This window comes from Mustela nivalis (assembly GCF_964662115.1).
Source record: "Mustela nivalis genome assembly, chromosome: 1".
Lineage (NCBI taxonomy): Eukaryota > Metazoa > Chordata > Mammalia > Carnivora > Mustelidae > Mustela > Mustela nivalis.
Genome location: NC_139020.1, coordinates 212,426,543 through 212,442,932, shown reverse-complemented (window position 1 = coordinate 212,442,932; position 16,390 = coordinate 212,426,543). Strand labels below are relative to the sequence as shown.

The following is a 16,390-nucleotide window of genomic DNA, read 5'->3' as shown; positions in this document are numbered from 1 at the left end:
GGAGACGATGAACGCATGCTCAGACTGGGGAGAGCGTCAGCGGCGCACAGCTCGGCGCTCAAGAAGGGGGGCGTGTTGTATATAGCTTAGGCGTTCCCCGGGAGACGAGGTGCGCATGCTCAGACGCCAGCAGGACGCCGCCGCCCGCTGGCAGCTGCGCGCTCAGGTTCAGGCTGCGCATGCGCAGACTGTGAGGCGACACCCAGCGGCGGTTGAGGCGCATTGGTGGCGGTGGTTCTTTGTGCAAGATGCTGGTGTTGATGCTGGTGGCTGCGGCGACAGTGCGACTCAGCTTGCTGGCCAGAGCTCAGCCGCTGTGCCGGTGGGGCTGCCCTCCCCGGGGAGGGGTGCTGCCCGGGGTCGCGGAGGGGGCCGGCGCGTCCCTGAGCGGAGGCTCCCCCACCTCGTTAACGGTTCCCAGTTTCTTGTTCTAGAAGTTGAACTTGATGTTTCCCGTCCTTTCACCCCAACCCCCTCCAGCCCATCCCCACGGCCCCCCCCCCCCCATTGCCATTTCAAAGCTTGGGCCCGATTCCCACTCTGGGAGCCACGTCCGCTGCCGCCGCCCTGGCCGTGCGCTCCCCTCCGTCGCCCAGTCCCGCAGTCAGGGGGATCATCGGTAAAAGAATCTGACCCCGTCATTCGCCTGCCCCGATTCTCTGTGGCGCCCGGGAAGAAACCCAAGTTCCTGAATGCCCCGGCAGGATCTGGCCCGGGCGTTCTCAACAGCGGCGCTGCTGACGTTGAGGACGCTTTGGGGTGGGGCCGTCCTGTGCGTGTAAGATGTGGAGCAGGGTCCGTGGCCTCCACCTGCTGGGTGCCATAGTACTTCTATCAAGAATGTCTTTAGGCACTGCCTAGGGAATTTGAGAACCACCAATCTGGTGCCTGCCCTTCTCTAAATCAACGCCCCAGTCACAGCATCTCTTAAACAAGCCAAAAGTCTGGCCAGCCTTGGGGACAGGGGAGAGGGTGCTTGGTATCCTCTCTGCCTGGCACACTTTGCTTCCAAATTTCTCCATGTCTGGTTCCTGATCCTAGTTTAGGTCAATCGGATCCTGACTTAAACAGCACATCTCCTTATTTAAAGCACCCCCCCCCCCCCGCCCGCAATGGCTTTTTCCTAGCAATGGCTAATTTCTGTTATTGTTTTGACAAATTTTTGTCTGATGTTGTCACTAGAATGTGAACTCCATGAGGATGTGGAATACTTATCTCACTCACTCGTTACCCAGAACATTTTTAGATTTCAGTGTATATTAGATTAGTGGATGCTGTGTGGAGGGTGCCACAGGGATTAGGGAAATGTGAAAGCCCAGTTCCTGCCCTCAGGGAACTCCTGCCTGGAGTAAGCTGTCCTATTCTGCAGGGCCGTTTGCCCATGAAATAGTAAACGCGCGCTCCTGGTGCACGACCTAACTTGAGCTTTACAACAGTTCACGGAGCAATGATTCCTTTATTTTATTGATGTGAAAACAGATCCAGTGAAATTAAAGACTCACCAACCTAAAGGCACATAGCTAGTAAGCAAAAAGCAGTTTTCCAGTACGATTTACCAATGGGATTTGTCCCAGAGTTTGGAAAGATGGGTGATACCCAATTCTCCCATTTCCTCGCACTGGTTCTCCCAAGTGTGGTCCTGGACCAGCAGCATTAGCATCACCTGGGAATTTGTTAGACTTGGACCTACTGAATCAGAGACTCAGAGGTGGGGCCCAGCAATCTACCCTTTATCAAGCCTCCAGGTGCTTCTGGCGCATGTCAAGCTGGACAAACTCGCTATAAGCTATAAACCATACCAACCTTCTCCAGCTGCCAAGACCATCCATCTCCCCACCCCTGGCCTGGCCACAGCCTTAAAAAAAAAAAAAAAAAAAAAAGGAGAGCGAGAAAGAAGACCTTGGGGTTGAAGTAGGAGTTCCTAATCTGAGATCTGCAAATGAGCCTTTATGAGCTCTCAGAAATTAAATCTCCATTGTTGCATGTACATGTGTGTGTACCCTGGTAGGAGTCATGCTGAATATTTGGTAAAAATGACAGATGGTCTCTCTTGTCACTTATCTCTAGTAATCACATGGTGAGGACAGGAAAGGTGTTTCATATCAGACAGCAAATTCAAGGGGTATGTGGCTCCGTACTGCTCTCGCTCGCTCGCTCGCTCTCGCTCTCCCTCTGTCCTCTAACACTCAGTATATCTCGGTGCCCGTGATGTGTTAGGTATAGAGCATTATCTAATTCCTACCATTGCACTTGGAAGTAGGGTTTAATCTTTCCCATTTTACTAAAAAAACTTGCAAGTAATCAAATGACATGAAGAAAGCCAGGAGATGGAAGTGGATTTAGAACTCAGATACTCCTTTTCAGTGTTCGTTTGCTACACTGTAACTCTGGAATAATAAGAAACAAACCGTTACATGGCTTGCCTGAGGTCCTGCAAGAACAAACTTTTTTTTTTTTTTCACCCGGTGTGTGCCTACAATGCAGGAAGAAATATTTCACCTGTTAAAATATGTTTCCTGTCGACACAGCCTTATTTCAGAAAGTGATGTCTGCATTTCTAAATCATCTCCAAGCGCCTGGTCCCTAACATGTTACCTTTACAATTCCTCACCCTCTGGTATCTCTTCCAAATAACTCATGATCTGTAAATACGTGGTAACATGGACAAGGAATGTGATATCAGTAATTACCCTGTTACTCTCTTAATTTTTTATTTTGACATAAATACACAGCAAGTGGCAAATAGAGCACAGAGATGTCTCAGATAATGCTCACCCAGCTTCTCTACCCTCCTCCCCGCCCTCCCCTTGACATCTGACGTCTCCAGAGTGTACTAGGAAAACAGAATTACATTGCATTCCTATTACGCACTTGCCTCAACTTCACATTTACAGTTTCAATGTTCTATATCAGGAAATTATTTTTCTCAACCGTTCATTATTACTGATATTATTGTGTGACACTCTCTCTCTAGGACCAACTGTATTTTTCATCTCCGAGAACACAGTTGATTAAACATCCTTGCAAGAAAAACGTAGCCCTGTATCTAGGGTAAGTGACCGTTTTAGGTACTGTTAACTTCCTTTTTATTAAAATGTTAGATTTGACCTCATTCATTCATTCATTCAACAAACATTAAGGCAGATGGGTGTTGCTGGTTGCTGGCCTGTAGGGAGTTCATAGTCAGGGTGAGGGTCAGAGTAAGAGAAATGAAGAAACCAGCAAATAAAAGAATTACAGTGTGGTATGGTATCACCTGTCGCATATCTTGGATATAATTAACCATCATGGGGGGGTGCATTCAAAGGAATGGGGATACTCTGTCCAGCGTGCACTTGGGGTCATCAGAGTGCAAGGTTAGGAAACCAGCTGTGTACAGCATACTGAAATGTTTACTCCTCATCCTAAGGGCAGTGGAGGGTTGGGAGCTACACAGTTTGTGTTCAGGAGGATTTCAAGAGCCCAGGCAAAAACAAACAAACAAAAAACAAACAAACAAACAAAAGAAACACAACAAAACAACAATGTGCTAAAGTCTAAAGAGAAGGCAAGGCTATGAACAGGAGGAGACAGGGCAGGATGTGTCAGTTCTCCTGGGGTGTGGAGATCAGAGGTGAGCGAGCCATCTAAGATGGCCGTCAAGTTTCTGGTGTAAGGAACAGGGTGGGGGAGAGAGTTGGCCGTGTGGGGTGGCTTGCTGCTGGCGAGGCACTGAGGACACGTGAGGCCAAAGCTGGGAACAGAAGGTCTTCTACCTGTCAGTGCTAGTTCTGGCTGTGGGCCGTCACCCAGTGATCTCCTGTTCATCGGCCGGAGGTTCTGGTGAATCTTGATTATACAGAGCATGTGGGAGAAGAGAAAGGGAAATGGGAACCCAAGAAGCTAGGGAAGGCAGGCACGAGGGAGGACAGAGGGGTGTCACAGAGAAGTCAGGGCACGTGGTGGGGAAGCAGCTGGCAAAGCAGTGGGACAGACAGGAGAAAAAGCAAGAGCAGAGAGGTCCAAGGTTTATGTCACTCTCTCCAGAAGCCAAGACATCCCTGTACCTGGTGCAATGTGGATGAACCCGGAGGACGTTATGCTCAATGACATAAGCCAGACCCAGAAGGACCCGTCCCGCAGGAACCCACTCCCTGGAGGTCCCCAGAGGAGTCCCGTCCACAGAGACAGGAAATGGTGGGAGCCAGGGCCAGGGCAGGGGTGGGGAGTCTGAGCTTCACAGGGACAGAGTCTCCGTGTGGGGAGATGGAAAGTTCTAGAGTCAGAGGGTGGGCGTGGCTGCAGGACAGCGTGAGTGTGCTTCGCGCTGCTGAGCTGGACATTAGAAACAATTATAATGGCATATTTTATGTGTATTTTATCACAATTAAAATAAATTGTGAGACACACATTTTATGTTGTGTGTGTTGTACTGCAGTTCAAAAAATTAAAATTTTTAGTTGATTAAAATTAAAGGCAGTGTAGAAGCCACGCAAACGAAGCACATTTCAAGCACACAGCGGAGCTCGTGGCAAGCGTGTGGGACAGCCCAGGAGCAGAATGGTCCCCTCATCATCTCTGCTTTAGAGCAGGAGTCACAGACAGTGGCCTCCCCGGCCAGATTCAGCCCCGCCACCTGACTGTGTGTGGCTGGCAAGTTAAGAATAGTCTTTATATATTTATATGACTGAAAGGCAGTCAAGAGTAGAACCGTATTTTGTGGCAGTGAAATGACGTGGAATTCAAATTTTGATGTCCATAATAAGGTTTTAATTGTCCACAGAAGCATTTGTGCTATAAGAGCAGAGTTCAGCAGTCCAGACAGAGGCTCTGGGGTCCCTAAACTATGGCCTTTCTGTCCCTTTACAGGAAAAGTTTGCCAGACACCCAGCTTAGAGCATAACATGCTTAAACAAAATCCTGATCCCCACAGCACGCTGGAGACAGAGAGGGTCTGATTCCAACAGCTTCTGGCAATGAGACGTTCTAATGCTTAACACAGTGATGAAAATGTCACTTTTCTGCCGGGAGCTCTGGTGAGGATGAGGACAAACATGGATGAGGTTAAGTGGGTTGGGACAGTTTGGCAGAATCTGTCAAAATGTTCAACACACATTCTCAGACACAAGGACTCCATTTTTTGTCAGTTAACCTAAAATGTTGCTCGTGCATGTGCATGTGCTTCCTGAGCCCTTTGTCCCATCTGGAACCTCTCCCTGGAGTGTCCTTTCCTTTCCAGTCAGGGGGGAAGAGCATTCCAGGTGGGAGGGACAGCATGAGCAAAGGCCCTGAGGCAGGACCTCGCTTGATTTTTGGAGGAACAGCTCAAGGACAATGAGTGAGGGGAAGGAGTGAGATGTCGACATTAGATCACGTGGGGCTTTGTAAGGTGTGGTGACACCTTTGGATTTCAGTGAAAGCCACCAGAGATTAAGCAGAGGAATGAAACAATCTAACTTCTTTTTTAAATGACTGTTGATTGTTGGGTGACAAACAGGTGGCAGAGAGGTGAGAGGTAGAAGGACACAAGTGAGGGGCTGAGGCTATAGCACAGTGAGAGACCAGAGAGGCAGGATTGGAGGGAGATAGGGTTAGGAGAGTCAGACATGAAATCTAGTGGTTCAGAGGAGGAGTGGGCTTGGGGGCAATCAAGGAAGGCTGCATGGAGGAAGGGGCATCAGGGACTAGTTGAAGCCCAGGTAGGATTTCAGTCCATCAGGGTGACAGTGGGGAAGGTCAATAGTGCTGAGGGCAAGAAGCCCTAGGGTAGGGAGATGGGTAGAGTTCAGATAATCGACTGCCCTGCAGGCCAGTTTAGAAACCTTGGCCAAGATCCTTTAGGATATAGGTAGAGAGTCAAGTTTTCTAAGTAGGAGTGTGGCCTGGCTAACGCCAGCAGCCACTGCCTTCAGAGCTAGCTGTTATCTTTTGCTATAAAATCATGATATGCCTAATTTTTTAAAAGATTTAAAAACATATTTATTTGACAGAGAGAGGGAATACAAACAGGGTGATTGGGAGAGGGAGAAGCAGCCTTACTGCTGAGCAGGTAGGCCAACGCGGGGCTTGATCCCAGAACCCTGGGATCAAGACCTGAGCCCAAGGCAGATGCCCAATGACTGAGCCCCCCAGGTGCCCCAATATATCTAATTTAAACATGTTTCCTATTTCTTTCCCATGTTTACAGACATCCTATTTTGTTGACCACATGCCAGTCTTTTGCCAGACTGTCTTGAGAGTCTCCTACTTTCAAATTTACTGTTTCAAACCTTTTCTTTTTGTTTTTTAAGATTTTTATTCATTTATTTGAGGGAGAGAAGCACAGAGCCTCACAACTCTGAGATCCTCACTTAAGTCGAAACCGAAAGTCAGATGTTTAACGGCCTGAGCCACCCAGGTGCGCCTCTAATTTACTGTGTTCAAGTTGTGTCTAAAACCAGACCAAATAAAATTAGAAGGAAAGCGTATTACTGAGATATTTGAACTTTAGCCTGTGAACAAAATTGTTGATTTTGCCTGTGCTGAGTTTGCAGTCACTTCCTTCTAGGTTCTTTCTTTCTTTTCTTTTATTTATTTATTTATTTATCTGACAGAGAGAAATTCTCACAAGTAGACGGAGAGGCAGGCAGAGAGAGAGAGAGAGGGAAGCAGGCTCCCTGCCGAGCAGAGAGCCCGATGCGGGACTCGATCCCAGGACCCTGAGATCATGACCTGAGCCGAAGGGAGCGGCTTAACCCACTGAGCCACCCGGGCGCCCCCCTTCTAGGTTCTTCACTAGGTTTCTAATAGCTAAGGTTCCTGAAAAAGTGAACCATTATATATTTATTTCAACCCCAAACTTGTTTCTTTCTTTTTTTTTTTTTTTTTAAAGATTTATTTATTTATTTATTTGACAGAGAGAGATCACAAGTAGGCAGAGAGGCAGGCAGAGAGAGAGAGAGGAGGAAGCAAGCTCCCTGCTGAGCAGAGAGCCCGATGCGGGACTCGATCCCAGGACCCTGAGATCATGACCTGAGCCGAAGGCAGCAGATTAACCCACTGAGCCACCCAGGCGCCCCCAAACTTGTTTCTTTATATTTTTTTCCCTAGTGACCTAAAGAAGGTCTTGTAGGTAAAAACAGTGTTTGGGCATCAGAGCCTAGTATCCAACAAAGGGGTACCAAATGCATGAATGAATTAGAGTTTGTTTTAAAAAACAAAAAGGTCAAAATAGGTGAAAACCTTATAGTAGTTCAGAAAACTTTTGTTTAGAATACTTAGGAGCACCTGGGTGGCTCAGTTGGTTAAGTATCTGACTCAGGGGGCGCCTGGGTGGCTCAGTGGGTTAAAGCCTCTGCCTTCGGCTCAGGTCATGATCTCAGGGTCCTGGGATTGAGTCCTGCATGGGGCTCTCTGCTCAGCGGGGAGCCTGCTTCCTCCTCTCTCTCTGCCTGCCTCTCCGACTACTTGTGATTTCTCTCTGTCAAATAAATAAATAAAATCTTTAAAAAAAAAAAAAGTATCTGACTCAGTTTTGCCTCGGGTCGTGTCTCGGGGTCCTGAGATGAAATCCTGTGCTAGGCGCGGAGCCTGCTGGGCATTTTCTCTCTTCCTCTCCCTCTGCCCCTCCTCCCCAACAACACCCCCTTCTCCCCCAGGCTCGCTCGCACGCGCGCTCTCTCTCTCTCTTAAAAAGCAAAGGGAGGCCTGGGTGTCTCAGTTAAGTGTCTGCCTTTGGTTCAGGTCGTGATCCCAGGGTCCTGGGATCAAGTCCCACATCCGGCTCCCTACTCAGTGGGGAACCTGCTTCTCCCTCTGCCTGCTGCTCCCCCTGCTTGTGCGGGCTCTCTCTACTCTGACAAATAAGTAAATAAAATCTTTAAAAATTTTTAAATAAAGAAAAGAAGAGAAAACAAAACAAAACTCAAAACAAAACAAACCTCAGTGACAGATTCTAAAACAGAAACAAAACCCCAGGGTACCTGCCTGGCTCAGTCCATTAAGCATCTGATTCTTGACTTTAGATCAGGTCTCAGCCTCCGTGTCATGTGCTCAAGCCCCACACTGGGCTCTGTACTGGGCACGGCCCCTACTCAAAAAACAGAGCAAGAGAAACAAAACCTGAAAGTAAATAAACAAATAAAATAATATTCCTCGGTTTGTGCTTCAGTGTTCCTTTCTCCTCCAATGTTTTATTGGTTTTGATGTCGACTGTGTATTTGCTGAACGTTTTCAGCCCTGTAAAAGAGACAACATAATGGTAAAAGTAACAGAATCGTATCACTCTTATTTACTTTGTATTGGAGTTCCCAGCCAATGCAGTGTGACTATTAAATACACGAAATGTAAAATCCCATTGGAAAGAAAGAGACAACATTTGCCAAAACCAAGAGTGTCAGCTCCTTGGAGTAATATCTGAGTGCAGCAGGAGGGCCAAATACAACACAGACGTTGAAAACATCAACACCTCTCTTGTAAGCTAGCCATGACGACTCAGAAAATTAGTTACGAAAAACATCATTCCCAATAGCAACAAACACGTTAAAACCTAAGAAATAACTCGCAGTTCCTCTCTGTCTAAAACCATAAGACTCTCCTGGAGGAGGCAGAAGCAAAAGACCTGGATAAGGAGGCAGTATACCATGTTCAAGGATGGCCTTTCACTTCTTAAAACTTTCCTACCCTGAGGGAACACATTTTTTCTTTTATGCATACACATTCCTGGTCTGAAACCTTTTACTTTAGTGGGGTCAGAACCATATAAATGACAAAGCTGAAGTTCATCCTGAGTAAGGCAAGCTGTTGCTTAAAGTACTTTTTATATAATTTTATATTTGACATGGTCACACTTCTAAAATATTATTTCAAGAAGTCAAATACCCAGTATAGAGGTTTACTCATGCAGGGGCGCATGGGTGGCTCAGTGGTCCGGGATTGAGCCCTGCATCAGGCTCTCTGCTCAGCAGGGAGCCTGCTTCCTCCTCTCTCTCTGCCTGCCTCTCTGCCTACTTGTGATCTCTGTCTGTCAAATAAGTAAATAAAATAAAATAAAAGTTTACTCATGCAAAGATAGATAAAACCCAAACCTTGGGGACGCCTGGGTGGCTCAGTAGGTTAAGGATGAAGTGATCTCAGGGTCCTGGGATCGAGCCCCGTTTAGGGCTCTCTGCTCGGCAGGGAGCCTGCTTCCCTCTCTCTCTCTCTGCCTGCCTCTCCATCTACTTGTGAGAATTTCTCTCTGTCAAATAAATAAAATCTTAAAAAAGAAAAAACCCAAACCTTGTCTTTAAAAAGCAGGGGCGGGAGGGGGTGCACCTGGATGGCTCAGTCAACTGGGCATCTGATTCTTGATTTCGGCTCGGGTTGTGATCTCAGGATTGTGAGGTCGAGGCCCATGTCTGGCTCTGTGCTCAGTGGGGAGTCAGCTTGGGATTCTCTCTCTCCCTCTGCCTCTCCCCACTGCTCACACACACACACTCTCTCTCTCTCTCTCAAATAAAATGTTTTGTTTAAAGATTTTATTTATTTATTTGACAGAGAGAGATCACAAGTAGGCAGAGACGCAGGCAGAGAGAGAGAGAGAGGAGGAAGCAAGCTCCCTGCTGAGCAGAGAGCCCGATGCGGGGCTCGATCCCGGGACCCTGAGATCATGTCCTGAGCCGAAGGCAGCGGCTTTAACCCACTGAGCCCCCTACGCGCCCCAATGTGTTTTTTTTTTTAAAAGGAATTTTGTTTGAGTAGAACATTTTTAGAGTGTCTGACATTATCCTTTTTCTTTTCTTTGTGAAATTGTCCTAATTTAACCCTTTTCTTGTCTTTCAGAAGACAAGTCTTTTTCACGACAGATAATTTCAGAAGTAGTCTCTTTCCACTTTGCCTCCCTGCAGCCCTGAAGGTAGTTGTTTTACTGAACCGTCTGAAGGATTCTCAACATAAGTAACACTCCGGGAGAAGTTACAGTTTGGAAATAGCACACTACTCTGTTTTTGTTAGTTTGGGGGCTTATATTAAAAAATACCTCTAAAAGATATTGAGAGCGATTTCTAAGCCAGAAGAAGGGTTGATTGTATTCTGCCCTCACGACTAAGATAGGCTTTTTCTTTTTTCTTTCACTGAAGCAGAATTGTTGGAAGTGCTCCTTATGACTGTTTGTGCATTATGAATAGATAGATTATATGCATTAATTTCAGGGCTTCCCTAAATTGTCCTAAACCAAAACAGAAAAAACCTTTACCCTCTCAGTAACTATCTTGAGAAATTCTACCGCTGGCCCCTACACTAAAGAAGGCTTTGCCATCTATTGAAAGACCAGTGTTTCTCTTAGAAGCAACACATTTATCGTTTATGTTCATCGTTCATAATTTACACTTTAAGCTTTATCCTCAGAGAAAGTTTTGATAAGAAAGAAGGAGGTATCTGAGGGCACCAAATACCAAATCTGAGCTCTCAGTTTCAGTCCCAGGTGAGCCCAGAATATTCAGTTCCCAACACCGAGGAACCAAACAACTTGTTGGCACACATATTTCTTAAATGTGCATCTAGACGTCTTAGTTTCCAAACCGTCAGAAAGGATGCACTTCCTGATACCCTGTGTCGTTATTTTCAGGTTGGCACACCAGAATTAACATCAGCACATATCGCTGACTCAGTATTGGTGTTAGTAGTGAATCAAAAAGTCTATATTTATGACTATGAAGCCAATTCCTGGAACACATCTCTAGGTATATGTGTTTTGTATTTTTTCTTATTTTGTTTGCAATCCGCCAACATCCAAGAACAGGTTTATTAATTTTGGAACTAGAAACAAAGCTGCTCCTTGGATGTTCAGCCTCTAGACACTACCTTGTCCTTTAAAATTCAGATGAAAATTGTTCATTCGGTGGGAACCTCCTGTTTCTGCTGGGGATTGTAGTTACACACCACAAAAGCCTGCTCTGACGTGATTGGAGTAAATGAGGGACTTCGGCGGGAGTTGTGTTAGGGTGGGGGTCGGGGAGGACCGAGGAGGGCCAAGTGGCTCATACGTGCTCGGTGACAAGGCTGGGCGATGGGAACATTCGGTCCCACCTGCTGCCCATTAGGGACAGGGAACAGGACAGAAGGTAAGCTGTATGAGGACAGAGAAAGGAGAGAACCCTCATGCAGGAGGCCAGGGGAGGAGGTCAGGAAGGAAGAGAAGGGAGATGCCATTCTTTCGGGAGGAGGGATGGTTGGGTACCCGTTGTGATGAGGAAGGGGTCAGTCTGAGGTGCCTGGGTGGCTCGGATGGTTCAGCGTCTGACTTTTGATTTTGGCTCTGGTCACGATGTCAGGGTCAAGAGATCGGGCCCTATGTTGGGTTCCACACTCAAAACGGAGTCTACTTCTCCCTCTCCTTCTGTTCCTCCCCACTCTCCTGCTCTCTCTCTCTCTCTTAAATAAATCTTTAAAAAATTTTAACAAGGAGAGGACAGGCAAGAAGTCAGTTCATGCTTTCTCAACCCCAACACTGCTGACATTGAAGGCCAGGTCGTTCTCTGTGGGGGGCCACCCTGGGCCCTGTGGGGATGTGGGGCAGCATCTCTGGCCCCATCCATCCCCTGCCAGGAGTGCGCCTCCCCCTGCCATGTCCTGACAGCACAAACGTCCCCAGACATCACCCAGTGTCCCCCCGGGAGTCAAAATCTCCTCAGTTGAGAGCCACAAGGGTTGGTAGATCACCATCTTGCCATGTGTTATTCTTTTGCTTCACTTATATTAGTTTTGGTGAAAGACTGTGGCCCCCATGAGAGGGAACCTTGTCCAGCCAGTGCAGTGCCTGCCAGGTGCTTGCTGAGCCCTGGCTGGAGAGGGGCTGACAGCCCCTGGGAGGGACAGAGAAGCAGAACAGAAGAGCCACACACTGGTTTGGCCCCCGTCTGACTTCTCAATACTGCGCTGGGATTTGGCCCTCAGCAACAAGGTGACCTGGGGATTCTGAGGGAATGATGCGCGGCGGCTGGGCGGGTACAGAATGTATCTAACCCAGATGGAGCTGGGACCCCGGGCCTCCCTCAGGGACTGTAGAAACAAGCCCCAGAAACATGCTCTGACCAGTCTGGGGGCCACGTGATCAACTGTCACATCCAAATCAAACACCCAGCTGCCTCCGAAACACGAATCCATCCATTCCTTGCAGAACTTACTGCCTGGAGCCAAACAGCTGCACGGCCCTCCCTGCTTCCCCCCCCCCACCTCCCTGCCTCCAAAATTCACCCCTGGGCTGGCTCTCGCCTTGCTGCCCTGCCAGCCCCCCATCCTCCTGCATCCCTTCTTTTCTCTCTCACATTTCATGCCTTTCTCGTTGCGGAGGGGGGAAGGGAGCATAAAAGCCACATAAAACTGACCATTTTAACCATTTTAAAGTGCACAATTCAGTGGCATTTAGTACATTCCCAATGTTGTGCCACCATCACTGCTATCTAGTTTTGGAACATTCCATCACCCAAGGAGAAAGACCTTCCCCGTCAGCGGTTCCTTCCCAGCCCTCCCCAGCCCCTGGCAACCCCACAGCCACTTTCTGTCTCCATGGACCTGCCTTTTCGGCACGTTTTACACGCGTGGAATCGCAGACTTTGTGGCTTTTTTTGTGTCTGGCTTCTCCGAGTGTTGTGTTTTCGAGCTTCCTTCCCATTTTAGCATGTGTCAGCGGCTTGCTCCTTTTTGAGGCTGAATAATATTCCACTGTGTGGATGAACCACTTTTGTCCATTCATTAGCTGCTGGACACTTGGCTTGTTTCATCCTTTGAGCCATTGTGCGATAGAGCTTCTATGCCTATTCCTGTACAAGTCTGTATGTGGATACAAGTTTCCAGTTCTCTGGAGTAACCTAACCTAGGAGTAGAATTGCTGGGTCATCTGGAAACTCCATGTTTTAAGTATTGAGGGACCATAAGGGCTCCTCATAATGCCAGTCGGTCCAGCCTCTCTTCTTCCTCTTCTCTCCATCGCTTTCTTCAACAGCATCCAAAGGGCTGATTCCCCACCCCCTGACCCAGCCTAGTTCCCACATCTACCGTCTGTCTCTGTGGATGGGGCTCATACAAGTAGACTCATGCAGGGTGTGTCCTCGGGTCTGGCTCCTCTCACTGAGCACAATATCCTCAAGGTCCATCCACGCTGCAGGAGGTATCAGTATGTCCTTCCTTTTTAAGGCCAAATAATATTCCACTGAGTGTCTGCATGACATTTTTGCTCATCCATTCATTATCTGTCAACAGACACCTGGGTTGCTTCCATGTTTTAGTGATCGTGAATAATCCCGCCATGAACACAGGCATGCAAATATCTTCTTTAGCCTCTGCTTTCGAATCTTGTGAGTGGTAGGTCTACCCAGAAGTGGGATTGCCAGATTTCTATTTGCAATCTCTTGAGGAGCTGTCATCCTGTCTCCCACACCACATGCACCCATTTACATTCCCACCAACAGTGCACGAGGCTCCTAAGCTCCCCATCCTCACCAACACTTGATTTCTGATTCTTTGATAATAACCATCCCAATACATGGGCATGCCACCTCACTGGGGTTTTGCGTTGCATTTCCCTGATGATCGGTGATGCCGAGAGCACCTTTCTCTGTCTTGTGGGCCACATGCATATTTTCTTTGGAGCTGAAACTTCTGCTTTTACAATAGAACCAAAGAATGCCTCCCTAAGAGAAGGAGAAAGGAGCTAAGAGAAAGGAGCCCTTCCCGCCATTTTGGCAGGGTCCTAAGAGTGTCTGCAAAACCAGTGGTTCTCACATGTGACAGGTATGTCCCCCTTGGCAATGTTTGGAGATAGTTTTAGTTGTTAAGACTGGGGGAGGGCGCCATTCTGGCATCGAGTCAGCAGAGACAAAGTTGCTGCAGGACAGAGTACCATACACACAGGACGGCCCCACAACCGAGAACCATCTGGCTCCAAATGTCAGTAGTGTCAAGGTTGAGAAACCCTGCTCTATCTACCCTTTCCTCTGAAATTTATGGAGGTCATGGTTTGTTTGTTTGTTTGTTTGTTTGTTTTTAAAGAGTAGGCTCCACACCCTGAGATCAAGAGTTGGATGCTCCACCAACTGAGCCAGCCAGGCACCCCAGAAGCTCATGTTTTTAAAAATGATCTTGTCCTTTTAGGTATAGAACGCCCTGTTTCACATGTTTCTGGTGACAACTGTTGTTACAGCAGACATCCATTTTGTGTGGTGAGTATATGGTGTGGAGCCTGCCATGGAAATAACTGTGTGCGTCTAATTCTGTGCCATTTATCTATGTGTGAAGTCACAGAAAGATTACACCCTGCGAAATACTAGACTCTTCCACCAGCCCAAAGCTCTCCCTACATGCCTGCCTCACGGTCCCGAACCCCTGGCAAGAACTAACCTGTTCTCCTTCTCTATAATCTCATCGTTTCAAGAATATTTTCTACCAGGGCTCCTACAACATTTAACTCTGGGGAATTAGCTTTTGTCCACACTGGAGACTCCGCCCACTGCTTGGAGACTCCTCCCACTGCTTGGAGACTCCCCCCCACTCATTGCGTGTATCTATTCCATTCCCCTTTGTTGTCAAGTAATAGTCCATTACTTGTGGACTTGTGTATCTGGTTGTTTCCACTTTTTGGTTATTACGAGTAAAGCTGCAATGAACATTCATTTGTGTCTACACGTAAGTTTTCATCTCTGGGATAAATGCCCAGGAGCATGATCATGGGCATCTATCTCCTTTTTTAAAAAACTGAGATATAATTGAAATACAACAATGTATACATTTAAGGTATACAATGTGTTTACTTGATACATTTATATGTTACAATATGATTAGACCACCATAGCATTAACTAATACCGCCATCGCATGATGGTTGTTCTTCCTTTTTGTGGTGAGAACAATTAAGATCTAGTCTCGTAGCAACTTTGAAATGTATAATACAGTGTTGTTCTCTGTAATCACTATGCTGTATATTAGATCTCTCAAACTTATTTATCTACCAGTTGCAAGCTTGTACCCTTAAAGAACATTTCCGCAACAACCCTAACCCTCTATCTCCTTTTGAATGTGTGCTTTCTTCCAGGATATGAGTAATTCAGTTTTTGCTTATTTGTATGGAGATCAGATATCTCAGACCACTGTATATTTCTCAAACACCCGGGGATACAAATTTCAGAAGTTTGCCTATGAAAGACAGGTATGTTCAATGTGGTAAAAAAATGAACAGCAAAATAATAAATATATATTTATGTCTTGCACGGTAGGAGTCATTAGCAATCCCTGGGTGAGCAAGAGCTTTTCTTTTTTGAAGAGTCTGATGGGCTGAAGAGAGTAGGGAAAATTTCAGGTCAAAGGAGCTGGCTAGGGAGAGTAGGAAGTTAGGAAGGGTTTCAAAAGGTGTTAGGGCATTGGATGGCTTCTGGAATACTCATGTGAACAAAGCTGTGGCCACAGTAAAGTCTGCACTTAACCCCAGGTCCACCCAAAACTCAGTACCATTGGGTACCATCAACATCCCAGTTATACAGAGGACAGAACAGTCCTGGCTCAGTTCCCACCCTCCCCAAAGTATATTCATCCAGAACCACAGCACATAACCCAACTTGGAAATCGGGTCTTTGCAGATTTAATAATTTAAGCTGAGATCATTCTGGATCGGGGTGGGTCCTCAACCCAATGACTGGTGTCCTTCTAAGAAGAGAGGACGTGGAGAGATGCACACAGAGAAGTTCTTGTGATGCTGCAGGAGACATTGCAGGGCCACACCTGCAAGCCAGGAGTTGCCGAGGACTCCTGGCAACCACCAGATGCTGGAAGAGAGGGATGGTGAGGTTTCTTCCTCAGAGGAACCAGCGCTGCCAACACCTTGATTTCAGACCTCCGGCTTCCACCAATGTGATGGTACATTTTTGTCGTTTGAAGCCATCAAGCACAGGGCAGCCCCAGGACACAGATACAGGGGTGAATGCACGGAGCAGTGCGGGGCCTTTACCACACAGCCTGGCAGAGCTGGGATCTGAACAGCTCAAGTGGACAGGATCCTTGGTAGCTAAGGGCATGAGGTTGCTTTGTTCTAATGCAGAGAGTGGCTTTGCCCCCCAAACATTCGGAAAGTATGTGCAAAGCAAGGCAGGGAGCCTACTCTGCTCTCCAGCTCTGACCGTGTTCTGAATGCGGTTTCTCTGCCCTGCCCAGGAAGCCAAAGGGAGCCTAGAACCTAACTGACCCCATGTTTGCATTCAAAATTAGGCCTTGAAGGACTTAACATCTGTGCTCAGTTGGAATTGATCATCACTAAAAAACTGATGTAGGTAGGTAGATAGACAGATGGTAAGAATCAGCTCACATGCTTAAGGGGGCAGAGAAGCCCCACAGTCTGCCATCTGTGAGCTGGGGAACCAGGAAGCCTGGTAGCATAGCTCAGTCTGAAGACAAAGGCCTGAGGACCT

The 16,390-nt window shown here is 47.2% G+C and overlaps 1 protein-coding gene across 5 annotated transcripts in view; it reads left to right on the top strand.

The window, feature by feature from the left end:
• CATSPERD (cation channel sperm associated auxiliary subunit delta) overlaps window positions 1–16,390 on the top strand; it is a 47,075-nt gene that overhangs the window by 328 nt on the left and 30,357 nt on the right. Inside the window, exons 1-7 of one of the 5 annotated variants that reach the window (XM_082740179.1) lie at window positions 155–322; window positions 2,068–2,122; window positions 2,975–3,051; window positions 9,781–9,853; window positions 10,565–10,679; window positions 14,089–14,156; window positions 15,025–15,138. In XM_082740179.1, coding sequence (XP_082596305.1) covers window positions 249–322; window positions 2,068–2,122; window positions 2,975–3,051; window positions 9,781–9,853; window positions 10,565–10,679; window positions 14,089–14,156; window positions 15,025–15,138 — 576 coding nt within the window. In that variant the 5' untranslated portion in view covers window positions 155–248. Of the gene's footprint in view, window positions 1–149; window positions 323–2,067; window positions 2,123–2,471; window positions 2,543–2,974; window positions 3,052–9,780; window positions 9,854–10,564; window positions 10,680–14,088; window positions 14,157–15,024; window positions 15,139–16,390 lie in introns of those variants that run through there. The other 4 variants (XM_082740180.1, XM_082740183.1, XM_082740181.1 and 1 more) reach the window with 4 other exon arrangements.